The sequence below is a fragment of the Nerophis lumbriciformis genome, linkage group LG03 (genome assembly GCF_033978685.3).
Source record: "Nerophis lumbriciformis linkage group LG03, RoL_Nlum_v2.1, whole genome shotgun sequence".
NCBI lineage: Eukaryota > Metazoa > Chordata > Actinopteri > Syngnathiformes > Syngnathidae > Nerophis > Nerophis lumbriciformis.
Window position 1 is genome coordinate 35903456 of NC_084550.2, and position 20369 is coordinate 35923824.

The 20369-nt window shown below is 41.2% G+C and overlaps 1 protein-coding gene across 2 annotated transcripts; it reads left to right on the plus strand.

The window, feature by feature from the left end:
* Positions 1-2799: 2799 nt before the first annotated feature.
* Positions 2800-19077, plus strand: yod1 (YOD1 deubiquitinase). Of its 2 annotated transcripts, none has more exons than XM_061937672.1 (3): positions 2800-2890; positions 10595-10807; positions 15114-19077. In XM_061937672.1, exons 2-3 carry the CDS (start codon positions 10600-10602, stop codon positions 15791-15793), a joined length of 888 nt encoding a protein of 295 aa, XP_061793656.1. In that variant the 5' UTR covers positions 2800-2890; positions 10595-10599; the 3' UTR covers positions 15794-19077. The 2 variants fall into 2 exon arrangements, with proteins under 2 accessions (XP_061793656.1, XP_061793657.1); XM_061937673.1 differs by having other exon boundaries at positions 2890-3031.
* The last annotated feature ends 1292 nt before the right edge of the window (positions 19078-20369 follow it).

The window sequence follows — 20369 nt, forward strand, 5'->3', positions numbered from 1 at the left end:
CACTGTTTCAATATCCATTTCTCTGTTCTCAATTGTTGATGACTGATGATAACAACCACACCTAACCCCCGCCCACACTCTGTATTGTAAATAATGTAAATAATTCAATGTATATACCCTGATGATTATCTTGTGTGATGACTGTGTTATGATGATAGTATATATCTGATAGTATCTTTCTCATACTTGCCAACCCTCCCGGATTTTCCGGGAGACTCCCGAAATTCAGCGCCTCTCCCGAAAACCTTCCGGGACAAATTTTCTCCCGAAAATCTCCCGAAATTCAGGCGGAGCTGGAGGCCACGCCCCCTCCAGCTCCATGCGGACCTGAGTGACATGTCGACAGCCTGTTTTCACGTCGGCTTTCCCACAATATAAACAGCGTGCCTGCCCAATCACATTATAACTGTAGAATGATCGAGGGCGAGTTCTTGGTTTCTAATGTGGGTTTATTGTTAGGCAGTTTCATAAACGTCCTCCCAGTGCGGCAACAACACACAACAGCAGTCACGTTTTCGTCTACCGTAAAGCAGTTCGTCTGCCGTAAACAGCAATGTTGTGACACTCTTAAACAGGACAATACTGCCATCTACTGTACATGCATACGTGACAATAACATATACGGCTTTTAGAGAGTGCAGTGCACAACTGTGCACACAGCAAGGAGACGAAGCAGAATGCATCATCAGAGAGGGTGTTCAGCATGGTTAGAAAAATAGTGAGAGAATAGAACAAGGATGGACAATTCAACCCTTAACTCAACAATGAGTAGATGAGTGTTATGTGTGTGTATATGTGTAAATAAATGAACACTGAAATTAAAGTATTCCTCTTATTTATATATATATGTAACTCTTAACCACGCCCCCAACCACGCCCCCCACCTCCCGAAATCGGAGGTCTCAAGGTTGGCAAGTATGATATATCTGTATCATGACCCTGACTTAAACAAGTTGAAAAAATTATTCGGGTGTTACCATTTAGTGGTCAATTGTACGGAATATGTACTTCACTGTGCAACCTACTAATAAAAGTCTCAATCAATCAATCAGAGAAACTGGAAATTGTGATGTATCATGTTGTATGCATGCATGTTCGAAATAAACTCAAACTCAAATACATGACACTGGGTTGTAGGGATGTGCGTATCGATCCTGTGGTATGGATATATCGATACTCACACGCTACTCATTTGGCATCACTTTTCTGAAAAAAGTATCTATATAAACCAAAAAACGGCGTGTGGGGGGGTGCAAGCATCACTTTCAGATGTTTTTGATTATTTACTTAACTTACTATGTGCTGGGGCAGCTGGCAGAGAATAGAGCTGGCCCAGTCACGTCACAGGAGACAGCGAATGAGCGTCGTCAACGTGCAACACACACACAGCCAGCCGACAGCGATGCAGCCAGGCCAGGAGGTCAGCACGGCCACGGATGCGGGAGCCGGAGGAATGGAAAAGCCAAAGACGCGATAATGGCAGACAAGAAACGAAGCGTGGTGTGGTGTTATTTTTCACCAGTAGACGAAGCCACGGCACGGTGCGAACTGTGTGACAAACAAGTGCCACACAGCAGCAACACCAGCAATTTATTTAAACATATGAAGACCACACATCCCGAGAGCCACAGTGAGCTGGTAAAAAGACAGGCTCACGCTGCTGTGAAAGAACCTGCACCGCCACCCGCAGCCCGACAGAAGACCCTGCACGAAAGTCTGCAAAAAAGCCAAGTGTATCCACATAGTGAAAATGTGTATATTTTTGTTTATATTTAATTTATTTTTCATATTTATGTTATTTATTTTAATTGTACTTTTATTATATATTGACCATATGGTTCTCGCCCGGAAAAGGGTGGAGTGCCATCTCCGGGTTGGGGAGGAGATCTTGCCCCAAGTGGAGGAGTTCAAGTACCTCGGAGTCTTGTTCACGAGTGAGGGAAGAGTGGATCGTGAGATCGACAGGCGGATCGGTGCGGCGTCTTCAGTAATGCGGACGCTGTATCGATCCGTTGTGGTGAAGAAGGAGCTGAGCCGGAAGGCAAAGCTCTCGATTTACTGGTCAATCTACGTTCCCATCCTCACCTAAGGTCATGAGCTTTGGGTCATGACCGAAAGGACAAGATCACGGGTACAAGCGGTCGAAATGAGTTTCCTCCGCCGGGTGGCGGGGCTCTCCCTTAGAGATAGGGTGAGAAGCTCTGTCATCCGGGGGGAGCTCAAAGTAAAGCCGCTGCTCCTCCACATCGAGAGGAGCCAGATGAGGTAGTTCGGGCATCTGGTCAGGATGCCACCCGAACGCCTCCCTCGGGAGGTGTTTCGGGCACGTCCGACCGGTAGGAGGCCACGGGGAAGACCCAGGACACGTTGGGAAGACTATGTCTCCCGGCTGGCCTGGGAACGCTTCGGGATCCCCCGGGAGGAGCTGGACGAAGTGGCTGGGGAGAGGGAAGTGTGGGCTTCCCTGCTTAGGCTGCTGCCCCCGCGACCCGACCTCGGATAAGCGGAGGAAGATGGATGGATGGATGGATGACCATAATAAATGTGGTATAAATGGTCTGTATTTGTCTTGTGATTTGTCTTAAATAATAACAATAGTAATAATATTTTTGACTGACAAAAATTGCCAATAAGAAATTAATGGTATCGGTATCGGTATCGATGAAAATGCAAGAAAAGGTATCTGTATCGTATCGAATCCTAAAAGTGTGGTATCGCCCATCCCTACTGGGTTGTTCTTTTAAAATGGTTGTTTTTCTTAAACGTTTTGAGGAATTATTAGAGGGTTTACGGTAGTCGCAGCGTCGTGACGTCGCCCGCGCGTAATGACGTAACAGCCCTTCGAAGTGGTCGTTTTTTTGTTTGAGGCGAGGCAGCAAGTCGTCGACAAGTAAGAGCAAATTAGAAGTGACGTCATGAATGCGCCCTTAACCGTCTTTATTTGACTGACGCGTTGTCTTTTTGTCGCCAACGAGACGAAGCTGAGTCGTTTTGGCGGCAACTCTCCGCTCAGCGTTCAGTTATTAGCCAGGTTAGCATGCTAGCGCAGGTTAGCTTCAGCTCAGCACACATTTAGCGCCGCCAATAAGTTACGTACAAATTAACGCTGCTCAGTATTTAACGGGATGTTTAATGGATGGAATTGGAAAAACTTGGTACACTTTCCGTAGCGTTTTAAAGCGTCGGTGTTAAAAGTGTTCGAACAAAAGAGTGAAACAAAACAATGTTGCTGTCAGCTGTTTTTCCCCCTATTATGTTAGTGTGCATTGTCATCGCCAGATCACTTATTGTGAGTAGATACCGATTATTAGTAGTCAAAGAGGCTGATAGCCAACATTTACAGTAAAAGTTATTTAAATATGAATAGGAGTTAGTAATTGTTTTTTAACCTATTATTTTGGAAACGTTAGACCAGTAGCGACATAATGTTTCATGTGGCGCTAATGTTGTGGTTAGGTTACCTCTATTACGTGTGTATGAGAGGAGCATCAACATTTGCATTGCAAAATATGGCAAATCTCCACTGGAAAATTGGTTAAAATAATTCGCCGTCCACTCAATTGCATAGCAGTTTATAGCATATGGTAAGGTTTCCTTGTGAGGCACCTTGCAATATTGCGAATATTTAAATGAAATTGTCCCAAAGGGAATAAGCGGTAGGAAATGGATGGATGGATGGATGGATGTTCACGTAAATTGTAGTTGAGACATTTTTCAAGATGGCTGACAATTCTTCCTGTATGTTACAGAAAGTACAAGAATGCTGCCTCTTCTTTATGTATATAATAAGTCTCCTACTTGTCAATAGATTTACACAAAGCTGTGATTTTTGGCCGAGATATCTTTTCTTGCGTTATTTGATTGAATCATGTAACATGACTTTCGCTGCACTTTTTAAATGAGCTTGATCGTTGCAGTAGCGCAACAAAACAGAACCGGTAAAACACAGGAAGGAGGACAAAAACTGGATTCCCCTGTAAAAAAAAAAACAACGGAAGTTTTGAAAGCTGAGCACGAGAGATTCTGTGTACAAGCGTGCAAGCTCGTAGGAAAAGTATTTTTTAGAATATTTTTTTATTTTTTTAAACACTGGTACCATATGTGTGTATATTGTATCTGATTATGTAGTTTTGTTGTATACGATAAAATAGAGGCTGATATACAGCACAGGCCAAAAGTTAGGACACACCTCCTCATTCAATGCGTTTTCTTTATTTTGGGGACGGCGTGGCGAAGTTGGGAGAGTGGCCGTGCCAGCAATCTGAGGGTTACTGGTAGGGATGTCCCGATCCAGGTTTTTGCACTTCCGATCCGATACCGATATTGTTTTTGCACTTCCGATCCGATACCGGTACCGATACTGGCCTATCCGAGCATGTATTAAAGTTTAAAGTTATTTAGCCTACTTAGTTGTCAGAATCATGTTGAAAAGGGTTTTAGTACTCTTGATAACAACTAGCTAGCTGAATTAGGTGAGTTTGAATAATACACAATGGTTGGTAACAAGAAACTGACCTGTTTATTCAAGGATAAACACAAAATAGACAAAATTATACATGACAAACAGAAATGGCATTGAACTAGGGCGATATGGCCTTTTTTTAATATTGCGATATTTTAAGGCCATATTGCGATACACGATATATATCGATATTTTGCCTTAGCCTTGAATGAACACTTGATGCATATAATCACAGCAGTATGATGATTCTGTGAGTTTTGATTGATTGATTGAGACTTTTATTAGTAGGTTGCACAGTGAAGTACATATTCCGTACAATTGACCACTAAATGGTAACACCCGAATAAGTTTTTCAACTTGTTTAAGTCGGGGTCCACTTAAATTGATTCATGATACAGATATATACTATCAGATATATACTATCATCATAATACAGTCATCACACAAGATAATCACATTGAATTATTTACATTATTTATAATCCAGGGTGTGGAGGGGGGGCGCCGGATGTAAGTGTCAAAAAGACAGCCAAAAGAGTTTGATATGAGAATAAATCTAAAGTTAAAATATAGGGTAGAAATGCACCCATTTGCAGGAAATGTAGTCTTGATTTTCAAAATTTTCTTTCAAGGCTTGCATGTCTACATTAAAACATTCTTCTTCATACTGCATTAATATATGCTACTTTTAAACTTTCATGCAGAGAAGGAAATCACAACTAAAAAAATCACTAATTTTTTCATACGGTGTTGATGTGGAAATGTTTGCCTCGGTATTTTGATGGTGTGGACGTGTGGCACCGAATGGAGATACAATATTTGAACAATGATGACGAAAACTGTTTTCTCTGTCATGTCTGTGTGTCGAAAATTGTTATGCGCTTATTTTTTTTATTTGATTTTGTGCGTGGCATATGATTGCTATGCGCAGAGGACGTTTGAGCAATGCGCAATTGCACAAGCGCGCACCTTAGAGAGAACGTTGGTCACACGGCTGCGCTAGCATCACAGCTAACGTTAGCCATGCTGCTACCTCTCTGCTGGGAGAGGACGTATACGTATGTGACGTATGACGTGACAGTATGTGACGTATGACGTGACAGTATGTGACGTATGTCGTGACAGTATGTAACGTGTGTAAGAAGTTGTGCTTGCTGTCTGTGAGAGGGAGAGACAGGAAAGAGTTAGAAGAGCCTGTTGTGTAATGCCAGCAGCTAAAAGCAACTGCGTGAGAATCCACAGACCTGTGGATGTGTTGAAGGTGTGCTGGAAAATGCGGAACGGAAGTTAGGGAGCAGCAGAAAAGTGGAATGTATTATTTAAATAGGTGCGTTGGAAAACACGGAGCGGAGTTTTTTTTAAACTGGATCTGGATCGGCATTTTCCCATGCCTTGCCGATACGCATTTTTTGGCAAATATCGGCGGCCGATCCGATCCAAATATCGGATCAGGACATCCCTAGTTACTGGTTCAATCCCCACCTTCTACCATCCTAGTCACGTCCGTTGTGTCCTTGAGCAAGGCACTTCACCCTTGCTCCTGATGAGCCTGGTTAGTGCAGTGCATGGCAGCTCCTGCCATCAGTGTGTGAATGTGTGTGTGTGTGTGTGTGTGTGTGAATGTGGAAATAGTGTCAAAGCGCTTTGAGTTCCTTAAAAAGGTAGAAAAGCGCAATACAAGTACAACCTATTTACCATTTTCATGACTATTTACATTGTAGATTGTCACTGAAGGCATCAAAACTATGAACGCATGTGGAGTTATGTACTTAAAAAAAGTGAAATTACTGAAAACTTGTTATATATTCTAGTTTCTTCAAAATAGCCACCCTTTACTCTGATTACTGCTTTGCACACTCTTGGCATTATCTCGATGAGCTTCAAGCACACCTGTGAAGTGAAAACCATTTCAGGTAACTACCTCTTGGAGCTCATTGAGAGAATGCCAAGAGTGTGCGAAAAAGTAATCGGAGCAGAGGGGCTATTTTGAAGAAACTAGAATATAAAACATGTGTTCAGTTATTTCACCTTTTTTTGTTAAGTACATAACTCCACATGTGTTCGTTCATAGTTGTGATGCCTTCAGTGACAATGTAAATAGTCATGAAAACACATTGAATGAGAAGGTGTGTCCAAACTTTTGACCTGTACTGTAGATATGGGTCAAAATGCCAAATATCGGTGCCGACAATGGTCGATCTCCAATTGTGATGCATGGACAATAGCACATATTAAACTTTTCGAATAAGTACAGAACGTACACCTTAAATCTTGGTTAAAACTAGCCTACATTACTGAGGAGGTTCTAACACGGGTTGGCAATTAATTTGTACCGGGGGCCGCATGAGCAACCCGAGCACTGCTGGAGGGCCACACCGACAATGTTTCAATTAAATTTTGCTCAAATTATTTTTGATATACCGTAAGATAAATAATAATTATTATTATTATATTTTCATTTAACCTAACTTATCTTTATACAAAAGCAGATGGCTTTTGATGGTTTTATTTTTAACACTTTCTTACGCAACACTTCCTGATGTATAATACAATGCAAACATTTAAATTTCTGTCACTTTATCCTGCATCCTCTTTGTTGTGAACGTAGCACACCTGTAAGGTGATTGGCGAAGGAGGAGGAAGCGTTGTTGTTGCGGAAATGAGGAGTGAGGATAGACGTGCGTGTGGAAAGAACGAGATAAGTTGAGCTGTGTTAGTATAGGTTGCTCAATAAAAGTTTAAAAAGAGCATCAGACTTGGTGTGCACTTCTTCTGGATGCTACAATTGGTGTCAGAAGTGGGATGAAATGCCTCCCAGTTCGCCTTGCCATCAAACCTGGGAGTCTTCTTTGAGGGCGGAATTCCCTCATGCCAAGCCGTGCGCTGCACTTATAGACGCTGCCTCTCCTTCCTCCCTCTCTCTCCTTGCGACGAGCTCCTCACGTCCGGGATTCACACAGACATCTGCAGTCGCTGCCGGCACCTTAAGTCCCCACTCAATGTCCTTCCCCTCCCGTTCAATCTTGACAAAGTCGCCAGGAAACATCGTGGCACGTACCTCCCGATGACGTAGCAGGCTGAGCACACAAGCAGCGCAGTATGCTCACACAAGCAGCGGCAGTATGCGCAAAGTTTTACTTCTGACACCAATTGTAGCATCCAGAAGTGCACACCAAGTCTGACGCTCTTTTTAAACTTTTATTGAACAACCTATACTAACACAGCTCAACTTATCTCGTTCCTTCCACACGCACGTCTATCCTCACTCCTCATTTCCGCAACTCAAGAACACAACATCAACTTCAGCAGGTCGTTACACTATTCTTTAAACACATCAACCTGTGTACCACAAATTAAGCACACGGCTTTACCTTTAATTTCTGTAAAGAAATACTTGGCAGTCCATGTCTTGTTGAAAACACGCCATTCGTCATCAACTTTTCTTTTTTTAGCGTCTCGGGGATAACCGGGCATCACTTGTCGCTGTGCACCTTCACTCACAGGTTACACAGGTTACACACGGACATACGCCCATAAATAACACTTTTCAAAATAAAAGCGGCACAGTTGTATTGCACGCACGACATAGATGTTTTTTTTGATTTATTTTGTAATTTGTGATTGCCGCTGTTCACATTCACTCACAATCGCGCACGAGCATACGTCCACACGGAAGTAATACAAATAACGCTTTTCAAAACAAAAGCAGCACCGTTGTATTGCACACTCAAGATAGATACTTTTTAAAATTTATTTTGTAATTTATGATTGGCCGGACAGAGACGTACAAAGGGCCGGATGTGGCCCGCGGGCCGTAGAATGCCCAGGTCTGTTCTAACAGGATTAGATAATATAAAAATAAACCTTACGATCGTTTAAAACAGGGGTTTTCCTTGCCTGTTTTCATTGAAATATTGGATATTCTTCACTTTTTAGTTAATTTAGCCCCTCAAAAGTAGTTGAAGTCATGCCAAACAGTATAAATAAAATGTCAACGATGGCATTTATATTAGTATGATAGCTTAATTTTATATCTTAATGTAGCAGTGGACTGGAAAAACAAGTTGAATTTACATGCTTATTTGTGTTTCATTGTTTGTATTTACAATCTGCAAAGCATGTGAAAATACCACCTAAACATCACAAAGTGCCACAAATTCAGTCAGCCATTTTGAATATTTTGCACCGAATATCTTTGCCAATTTCTGTAGATTATAGGTCACTGGAGTAACACTTCTGCACTTTGACCATAGAAATACGCAAAAATTGGAAATAAATATTTTTTATTTCAGCTATTTTAAGCATTTTAAATCGTAAATCAATATATAACAATTGAGTCATACTCTCTCTAAAAACATCCAGAAAGCGCCAATACTCTATTTACATGTCGTGACCTTAAAATGAACCAAATATGAGCGATATTATTATAAGCGCTAACGCAGACAGACTGATTTAGCGGCGCATTGATAGCAGAGAGGTAATGCTAGCTTACGCTGCTATTGTTGGCACACTGTCCCGTCAGTCGGCATCCCAGCGAGAGTGAAGATTGTACAGGTTTTTGGTTTATTATGGTTAGTTTGTATCTTTAGCACCTAGCAATGCTGCTAATGCTATAGTGTTAAAATAAAGCAACATCCGTAGAATTTATTGCTCATCCTCTGGGAAAAATTATGATCCAGAACCTTATATTTTTGAGCTCGAACACAAAGTAATCGTTGTTGGCTCTCACAAAGTCTGCTTGATTAGCTTTGATGTTGATGGGGAAAGGATCTATGGTTCCTCCTCTACGTCACGGGTCACGTGACTGCCTTCCTCATTATCTCTCAAAATGTCTCGAGAATCTCCTTGAGATTGATACTATTTTGATCATATATATGTGTACTCAAACTTTGGAGGTCTTTTGGCGTCACAAATAAGATGTATATGATAATAGCTTTGATATAGAGGCAACTTGTTTTTCCACTCTTCTGGGACTTTAAGTTGTAACATTTCATATTTTTCTTTAAGAAGTAATAGGAAATAATAAAGCTAGCTGGACTTTGGTAACCACTGGTTGAAGTCATCACCGTAGGAAATACACCACTAGTGAGTACATGTATCACAGTAGGAAATGCACCACTAGTGAGTACATGTATCACAGTAGGAAATGCACCACTAGTGAGTACATGTATCACAGTAGGAAATGCACCACTAGTGAGTACATGTACATGTATCACTGTAGGAAATACACCACGAGTGAGTGTATATGTATCACAGTAGGAAGTACACCACTAGTGAGTCATGTCCATGTATCACTGTAGGAAATACACCACAAGGGAGTACATGTACATGTTTCACAGTAGGAAATACACAACTAGTGAGTACATGTAAAGGGAATCGACCCTGCAGACTTTAGTTTGCGGACAAAATTCTCAGCGACGTTGTACATCTTCCTTCAGACTACAGACATTGTAGAAATATTGTTTTAATGTTTATAGATGTATTACACATTTTTTTTAAATCCAATCGTTCCTAAAAATGATAAGAATGTGATTAGAATACAATACAGCCATCGGTAAATATTTAGGGTTTAAAAACTGATATATTGGATTAGTGTAAATGAAAGCCTCACCTGTGCTTACAGCTTGTCTCTAATTAGGGCTGCAATGATTAATTTGATTAGAAAAAAGTTTTGAGTTGTTTGTTTCAATTAATTGAGTGTAAGTAACAAAAATGGATACAATCCAGACCACATGGAGTCCCTGGAACTCAAAATACACAAACTCCTGTAATAGAGCACACACAAGAGCAATGCAGCAGTTTTTCTTTAATTTAGATTTGTGCATACTTTTTAAAAGTGCAATTTTAATGTTAAGCATGTGCATTTATTCAAAAAAATAATCAAAGTAATGGCAAGCAGAAATATTGTTTCCCTAAAATACACATTGAGGATATGAAGTGGGTTTAATCCGATTACACGATTAATCAAACAAACTAATCGCTAGATGACTAAAATATTCAATAGCTGTTTGGTACACTCTGCAGTTGAGTGAAGGCTCAAGGAGCAAGAACGTGATGCACTGTGAATTGTAATATGTGTGTCTGTCAATACTCCAATTATTATTATCATCATTCAACGATTTTGCCTCCTCAGGCAGGATGTTGCGCCTTCGCTGCAAGACCAAGAATGGCAGCCATGTCATGCAGGGCTTGACTCACCAGTCGTGCGTGCGAGAGTTGAAGAGGAAAGTGGAGGAGCTGACGGGAATCCCCTGCGAGGTGCAGAAAATCATGGTGGGCTACCCGCCCTCCAGCCTGGACCTGCGAAACGGGGACGCCCACCTCAAGGACTACCCCATTAAGTCGGGTAGGACACCTGCAATAACGAAGATCATCTTGTTGTCAGTTTGTACTTTCTTGTACGACCTATCATGATGTCACATGACAGTTTTTAGTTCCTTGTATTTTGCATTATTTCCTGTCCAGCACTCTTATTTTTCATTCCACTTCCTGTTTGCCTTCATTTGCTACCACTACTCTGGTAGCAAATGAAGACAGGCGTTCCCTGATTAGCAATCAGGGAACGCCTGTCCCTGATTGCCAATCAGGATGCTTTTCAGGACTGGATTGTTTTGCTTTGTACCTCAAACAACAGGTGTGCTTTGTACACCTGACGTTCAGTTGTGCACTTCCTGGCTGCACATCTTTGTTTTTGTGTTTACCTGTGTTTCCCGAATGAAGCGGGATTCTTTTCTGCACTTGCCTGTTGTGTCTGCATCCCGGGGTCCATTTATACACCGAAACAAAACAAAAAACAATACAATTATTCTTGTTATTATTTAACTGAACACAGTGAGCCCTCTTTTCACTCATCCACAGTCTTTGTCTGGGTGGGCAAAACTGTACACACACAGGAAGCCCGTACAGAGAGCCTCACAACTCGAGTGAGAAGTTCCACAGAGTAACAAAAATTTTGAGGGACAAATATGACTACAATATCAAATGTCCCGTCATAGAAATATTCCAGCTTCAAACTGGAGGGGCAGTATAAGCCCATCAACACGGGCGAGCCAGTGAGAATGCCGTGAACAAACAAAGACAACTCGACCTAGTTTTTCCAACTGGGAAAATGTGAAATGTTCAATATTTGTTAGATTTTTGCTTACATAAATGACAATCTATTTAAATTGTTTATTTATTTAGGATAAAAGTTATTTACCCTCTAATTGATTACACTGTAATTCTTAAGTAAAGATAAATAAACTTTGTATCCTTTTAAATGGTTACTTTCATGATTTATATATATTCTGATTACATTATACACAAGATTTGTCCCAATACCAATATTTTGGTACCGGTACCAAAATTTATTTCGATACTTTTCTAAATAAAGTGTACCGCAAAAAATGGCATTATTAGCTTTATTTTAACAAAAAATCTAAGGGTACATTAAACACATGGTTCTTATTGCAATTTTGTCCTTAAATAAAATAGTGACCATACTAGACAACTTGTCTTTTAGTAGTCAGTAAGCAAACAAAGGCTCCTAATTAGTTTGCTGACCACAGTAACATATTGTCATTTATCATTCTATTATTTTGTCAAGTGATAGAAAATTAATTATTCTACTTGTTCATTTACTTTTAATATCTGGTTACTTTCTCTTTAACATGTTCTATCTACATTTCTGTTAAAATGTAATAATCACTTGTTCTTCTGTTGTTTGATACTTTACATTAGTTTTGGATGATACCACAAATTTAGGTATCGATACGATACCAAGTAGTTACAGGATCATACATTGGTCATATTCAAAGTCCTCATGTGTCCAGGGACGTATTTCCTGAGTTTATAAACATAATATGAATTTTTAAAAAAGGAAAAAAGATTGTGATGATAAAACATATCGATGTAATCATAGTAGAATCGACTAGATACACTCTTGTACTTGGTATCATTACAGTGGATGTCAGGTGTAGATCCACCCTTGGCGAGCCAGCTTTTAATTAGCGGTGACGCCGGTGAGCTATTGTATCCTCCTGCGGTGTGTAGTGAAACATGTTTAGCTTTTCCTCATCCTGCAGGGATGATACTTGTAAGAAACTTATTTTATTTGTCGCCATGGAGGCCAGGATTAGTGATTAGAAGTAGCTAAAACACTGCCGACTGCGGATGGATGTTCGCTGCTAGCTAGCTAGACATGTCTTAAAGCACCTCTTCCTGAGGGCGTTTCAGTGTTATAGCTTAGTTTTTAGGCCTAAATGCGTCTGTTCTCCCTTTTCTAAGTACGGTAAGTACTCCGTGATTGTGCGCTGCCAAACATGCTCCTCTGCTCGTGACATTGCTGGTACTTTTTAAACAAAGGATAGTACCGTTTTTTATTCATTATATCACGACACTATACTGGTACCGGTATACCATACAACCCTAATATGAAGAATATGGAGAAATATCAGAATCAGAATCAGAAATACTTTATTAATCCCCGAGGAGAAATTAAATATGGAGAAAAACAATCTATATAGGTTTTCTCCCAAAATTGTGCAGGCCGACTTTGGCGGAGCACTTAGAGCACTTTTTCTGCAGGCAAGATACTTTTATGATAAAGTCAACCCTAACCTCATTCATATATATAATTTATATGTATTTATTTATGAACGATACGTTTTTGTTAAGTTAATGGTGTTTAATGATAGTACAAGCATGTTTAACACAGATTCTTTTCTTTCATGAAGACACGAATATAAGTTGGTGTTTTACCTGATTCTAATGACTTGCATTGATTGGAATCAGACATTAGTGCTGATAACGTCCACATTTTCAAATGGAGGGGGAAAAAAAGTCCTCTGGTATTTGGCATCTTATTTGTCCAGCTTCCATACTCGTTTGTATACACTTTACAAGAAATAAATTGGCGGCAAACTCTGTAGCTTGCTAGCTTGTGCACGCTAGCTTTCTGAGACTCTTATTTTATTAGGACAGGCAGGATGAAGCAGGGCTTTTATTGTGAAGATAGGAACTGTGCAGTCGGTCTTTAGAGTTTTGACTGCAGGTATGGCGCGAGAGTGTTGAAATAAAAAGTGTTTGTCGCCTTTTTGTCGGTCATTTTTTATTAATTATGATCTGGCAGCAGCCAGTGTCATCTCACAAGACCCTCGGGTGCCGTGAATGTCATTAAGTGACGAAAGTGACATCTTGGTGAAGATTGATGATCGATCATTTTTAGGTCTATTTTTTTTAATGCCTGGCTGGCGATCGACTGACACACACTCCACGATCGAGCGGTAGCTTGCGATTGACGTAATGGGCACCCCTGACGTCGAGTTTGGCTGGTGTGTTGCATCTAGCCCATACTTGCCAACCCTCTCAATTTTCCCGGGAGACTCACGAATTTCAGTGCCCCTCCTGAAAATCTCCCGGGGCAACCATTCTCCCGAATTTCCACCGATTTCCACCCGGACAACAATATTGGGGGCGTGCCTTAAGGGCACTGCCTTTAGCGTCCTCTACAACCTGTCGTCACAGCGTGCCGGCCCAGTCATATATATATACGGCTTTAACACACACACAATTGAATGCAATGCATACTTGATCAACAGCCATACAGGTCACACTGAGGGTGGCCGTATAAACAACTTTAACACTGTTACAAATAATCTTGAATCTTGCAGGCATGTGATTTTTCCGTCTAAAGTCAGAATTCCGTCTTTTTTAATCTCGGGGGGGGGGGGGAATTATCTCCCGTTTTTCCGGTTTTTTTCCCGACCCTATATCAAGATTCGAGACGTAGTTTATATTACGCCGTAGTTGATTGGTCGATATGTTCCTTGTGACCAATCAGGACATCTGGTATGAATGATGACGTTAATAACGTCATCATTCATAATGGTTATTACCGCCATTTTCCATATGTAAACGATGTCGGTTCTCGAGAGAAAGGACGCTTTACGAGTAAAAGAAATTGATAAACATGTCAAAAATAAGTTTCGATGGGACTGGATGGAAAGGGAAATCACTGATACTGTTGGGAAGAAGGAAGTTACGACTTTGTTCGGTGATTTTATTCGGATAATCGATCGTCCCGGAAAGGTTTTGTGCACGTGGTGTCATGATAATATTGACTATGGATCACGAGGTTTCAAGGCTTTGGAAGTACATGCGAAACGCCAAAAACATATGAAACAACTTGAAGCAAGGTATGTTCTATTAATGATGTTTTCATGTCTTTAAACACTAAAATATTTTCTTCAAATGGTGCTGTCTTTGTTAATTTTAGCATGTTAAATTGGTGAAAAACCTGGGCCTGGCTGGGGGCCTTTGTCCCCCAGACCCCTGGAAATGTTTTAAGTCTTTTTCATTGTGGTCAAATCACATGCCTGATCTTGAATATGCGCCACACCGTGAACCCACACCAAACAAGAATGACAAACACATTTCGGGAGAACACCCGCACCGTAGCACAACATAAACACAACATAACAAATACCCAGAACCCCTTGCAGCACTAACTCTTCCGGGACGCTACAATATACACCCCCCGCTACCCGGAACCCCCTCCCCCCACCTCAACCCCACTGCCTCCCCCATCTCCCGAATTCGGAGGTCTCAAGGTTGGCAAGTATGATCTAGCCATGCCCCCATACTGACCTTGTTTGTGTTGTCGCCCCCTTCAGGAGACACGCTCATAGTGGAGGAGGAAAAGAACAAGCCAAAGTCGCTCGCTCATCCCTCTGTGACCAAACCGCCGGTCCTGGCGCGGCGCGTGGTCCCGGCGGACAACTCCTGCCTCTTCACCAGCGTCAACTACGTTGTGGAGGGCGGCGTGTACGAGCCGGCGCGCGCCCCCGAGATGCGCGGCCTCATCGCCCAGATCGTGTCCAGCGACCCGGCGGCGTACTCTGAGGCGGTGCTGGGAAAGACCAACGAGGAGTACTGCGCCTGGATCCGGCGCGACGACACGTGGGGCGGCGCCATCGAGGTGTCCATCCTGTCCAAGTTCTACCAGTGCGAGATCTGCGTGGTGGACACCCAGACGGTGCGCGTGGACCGATTCGGCGAGGACGCCGGCTACCTCAAGCGCGTGCTGCTCATCTACGACGGCATTCACTACGACCCGCTGGAGAAAGGGGCGCAGGGCTCCGCGGCGCCGCCCCAAACCGTCTTCTCCACATGCGACGACGTCATCCTGGCTCAGGCCCTGGAGCTGGCGGACGAGGCTCGCCGCAAGCGGCAGTTCACGGACGTAAACCGCTTTGCGTTGCGCTGCATGGTGTGTCAGACAGGCCTGGTGGGACAAAAGGAGGCGCGGGAACACGCCAAGGAGACGGGCCACACCAACTTTGGTGAGGTGTGAAAGTAAGTCTACTGTTACCGCCCCCTTCGCAAATACAGCCGCCGCTCGTCCACCTGTCATGTGATTGTCTACCTCACGTCGCGCACGGACATCCATGTCGACGCACCTTTCAGTGTTCTGCTTTCTACTGAAGACCGACGCCATCTTTGGACCTGCCTGGACCGGTCTCAGTGGATCACGACATGGAGAAGAAGAACTGCCACGTTGTCACCACTTTATATGCCATGATACACCTCACCACTGGGGGACAGCACACGCTCCTTGGTTATCTCCACCCAACCTCCGTCTTTCTTTTTCCTCCTACAAAGTGTTCCCACCCAACACAAGTTCATGCTTATTATTAAATTCTGGTCCCTCAGAGGCACAAGAACTCCTCAGTCGGGAAGGTTTTAGCGAAAATATCTCAAATCGTAGCTGCTGACGTGGTGATTTGAAGTGTTTGCGCCTCTTCAAACTGTGACAACTTTGCACATTTTCAAACAATAGTTTTTAGTGTTGCTTTGAAAGAAATGGCAAATAACGGTGCTGCGGACGTTTGGCTGAAGTGGCATGGTTTTCTTTTGGGGCTTTTTCAGGAGAGTGATGCTGAAAGTTGTTGGTGGTGACTTCAAGCACACGGCAAACTAAAGCTGCTTTTGGAATCAAAATACTTGCAGTTCCTTTTTAATGGCAACTGCGCTTTTAAAATAAAAAATGTTGCCCATCACAATCCCTAGGTAAGACAAGATCAGGTTTTTCACTTTTTTGTGCAGTTTAAATTGTAAAATACGGCTTGTACTACACAGCTAATTATGAAGCTAATGCTAACCTGCTGAAAACATCCAAAAACCGCCAGCAATACTGCATTTACATCTTGTGACCCACATATTAAAGTATCACGATATTTATGTAAAAGCTAATGCCGAGGAACTACTTGTAGTAACACGCCACATTGATCATGATGGTAACCTAGGTTTTGCAGATAATGACATATTGATTTGGTAAAAGTGGGCAGCACGGTGGAACAGGGGTTAGTTAATGTGCCTCAAAATACAAAGGTCCTGAGTTCAATCCCGGGCTCGGGATCCTTCTGTGTGGAGTTTGCATGTTCTCCCCTTGACTGCGTGGGTTCCCTCCGGGTAGTCCGGCTTCCTCCCACCACCAAAGACATGCAACTGGGGATAGGTTGATTGGCAACACTAGAAATTGGCCCTAGTGTGTGAATGTGAGTGTGAATGTTGTCTGTCTATCTGTTGGCCCTGCGATGAGGTGGCGACTTGTCCAGGGTGTAACCCGCCTTCCGCCTAAACTCAGCTGAGATAGGCGCCAGCACCCCCCGCGACCTCAAAAGGGACAAGCGGTAGAAAATGGATGGATGGAGTTGGTAAAAGTTAATTGTAGATTATAAAGCATGCCTCACACGTGTATAGTCGAAGGTTGTGGCCTAAAGCTGAGAAGTTGATCAATTTTAACATTCAATTTAGACCTGAAGACATTGCTAGCAGGACTTCACAAGATGCTTGTTTTCTTTCAGAATTGTTTCTACCTGAGATTATGCTGAATTCTTTATCTAAACATTGAACACAAGTCTCATGCTGAAAGATATAAACATCCCAGTAAGAGGGATGTTTATATCTTTCAGCATGAGACTTGTGTTCAAGTTAGAAACAATTTGTACAGGCATTGTACAGTAGGGGCCCCCGTGTGCTAAAACGTGTGCAAAGTGCATTGCACCTGTTAAGAGCAGAATAAGGCGTGCAGTCCATTTTACATCTCTGTCTTCATTAATATGCAAAATATACGCTGATCGTTAAAAGGCGCAATCTTAATAGATCACAGCCACGGCCACTAATACTACATGCTATTTTATTGTTTGCACACGCTGTTTAGCCTGTGGTATTTGGATCTTAGAAATTTTGTCCCTGATTATTTTATTACGTTCTTAGTTTGTATTTCTTGTTCAGCACTCGGCAATACTTCTACAGGATGCTTACTTCCGTGTTTCACTAAAGATGCACCTGTTTATCACTCAGCTTCTAAAACTTGTAGTGTGTCATCCTCTTTATATTCAGGCTCAAAAATAGAAGTTTCCAGATCATCATTTGTCCCATGGTTGTCTTTGTTGTCCCTCATCAAGTCTGCCATGATTAGTAGTGTTATTGAAGGAAATGGTGATCATTTCGATGCGTTTAAAAAAAAAAATGTTCCAGCAATACTTAAAATGACCAAATTATGGTAAATGTTACGTTATTATGAATGTGTCTTATTACATTACACATACATGTATTAAAACATTGATGGATGTTTTTAGAGCGCTTTATAAGCAAAATTGATTTTAGCCACCTATTGCTAGCGTTTATGATTTAGATTGTGTGAAAAAGGGAAAAACATTCTTGTCTCATGAAGGAATAATGCAAAATTCCAAAAATAAGTGCAGTTCAAACACAGCAATGCATCTTACTCATTGCGGCCTCTCAACATTACTACCAAGTTATTGCCAAAACAATATTTTAATATGGCCGCATGTTTTGTGTCGTGTCACTTTTTTGTTGTTTTCAAATTAAATTCAATTCCTCTGTCATTCGGCTGGCCTGGGAACGCCTCGGGATCCCCCGGGAAGAGCTGGACGAAGTGGCTGGGGAGAGGAAAGTTTGGGCTTCCCTGCTTAGGCTGCTACTCCCGCGACCCAACCTTGGATAAGCGGAAGAAGATTGATGGATGGATGGATTTTGTTTTGGTCAGCGTACTAATAGAGTGGCTGCATTAAAAGTGCTCATGACACTACAATGAATGTCACACAAAAAACTACAAAAATAACTGGACGTACTTGAGGTTTTTTCTCCTGTGTTGAGTCACAATTAAAAGCTATAGCAAGAAAGTATTGTGTGTTCAAAGTGGATTTTTAATTGACTTTATGCTGTACATCAATGGCTGAGTAGGAGTATTGTGATTTTTGTTTCAAAAACAATGTTTAAATACACAAAACCAGGGAAGTTGGCACGTTGTGTATTTATTTGTGTAATTCGTAAATAAAAAACTACAATGATTTGCAAATCCTTTTCAACGTATATTGAATTGAATAGACTGCAAAGACAAGATATTTAATGTTCCAACTGAGGAACTTTTTTTTTAATGCAAATAAACATTAACTTAAAATTTAATGGCAGCAACACATTGCAAAAAAAGTTGTCACAGGGGCATTTTTACCACTGTGTTACATGGCCTTTCCTTTTAACAACACTCAGTAAACATTTGGGAAATGAGGAGACCAATTTTTTAAGCTTTTCAGGTGAAATTCTTTCCCATTCCTGCTTGATGTACAGCTTAAGTTATTCAACAGTCCGGGGTCTCCGTTGTCGTATTTTAGGCTTCATATTGTGCCACACATTTTCCATTGGAGACAGGTCTGGACTAAAGGCAGGCCAGTCTCGTACCCGCACCCTTTTACTATGAAGCCACATTCTCCACGTGTTACAACAGTAACACGTGCAGAATGTGGCTTGACATTGTCTTGCTGAAATAAGCAGGGGCTTCCATGATAACGTTGCTTGGATGGCAACATATGTTGCTCCAAAACCTGTATGTACCTTTCAGCATTAATGGTGCTTACACAGATGTGTAAATTGGGTACTAATACACCCCCATATCATTACAGATGCTGGCTTTTGAACTTTGCGCCTATAATAATCCGGTGGTTCTTTTCCTCTTTGGTCCTGGAGGACACGACGTCCACAGTTTCCAAAATCCCTAATTTCTTTGCAATAGCTCGTTGAGAAATGTTGTTCTTAAACTGTTTGACAATTTCAATTGAATATAGGTTGAAAAAGATTTGCAAATCATTGTATTATTTTTATTTACGATTTACACAACGTGCCAACTCCACTGGTTTTGGGTTTTGAAAATATAAATCCTACATTCACTGTTATTATTAGGTACATTTTATCAATCTAAAGATTCTTTATTGCGACCACTTTGATCAGCTGCTGTATTAATTTTAGTTTTTTACAAACATTATTAGCCGTAAAAAGATAATATTGGCAGTCCTTAATGTTGACTATACTAGTCAGTTTTTTACTGAGTATCAGTATTGCTGTGACATTATTTGATGCTTATTTCCTCCTTATTTAACGTGGTAATTTAAAACAAAGATTGGAGATTTTGCAATGCAATTTTTTTGTGTGACTGGCAGCCTTTCCAAAATTATCCAAGCATATTATATACATTAAGCTTAAATCAATTTGAACTAATGTAAATGTAGGTATAAATGTATATTATTTAATGGAAGGAAACACAAAATAAATACATTTTAGATGAGTTGTATTTTTTATTTATTTTTGTCCCAAAATAGTTGTTGGTTTAAAATATTATCTTACCTTTGATGTATTCTAAATAACATTTGAAAATAGCAATAAAAAACTGATTTTATTGCTGTATATTTTAGTTTTTTACAATATAATTCACCCCCCCCCCCCCCACCCCCCTTTGTTTTCATTTGTATATTTTGTTTGAAATACTTTTATTATAGTTAAAATAATCTTTTGAGTCTTTGAAAAAATTTAAAAATTAAAACATTAAGCCAAAACTCTTTAAAATACAA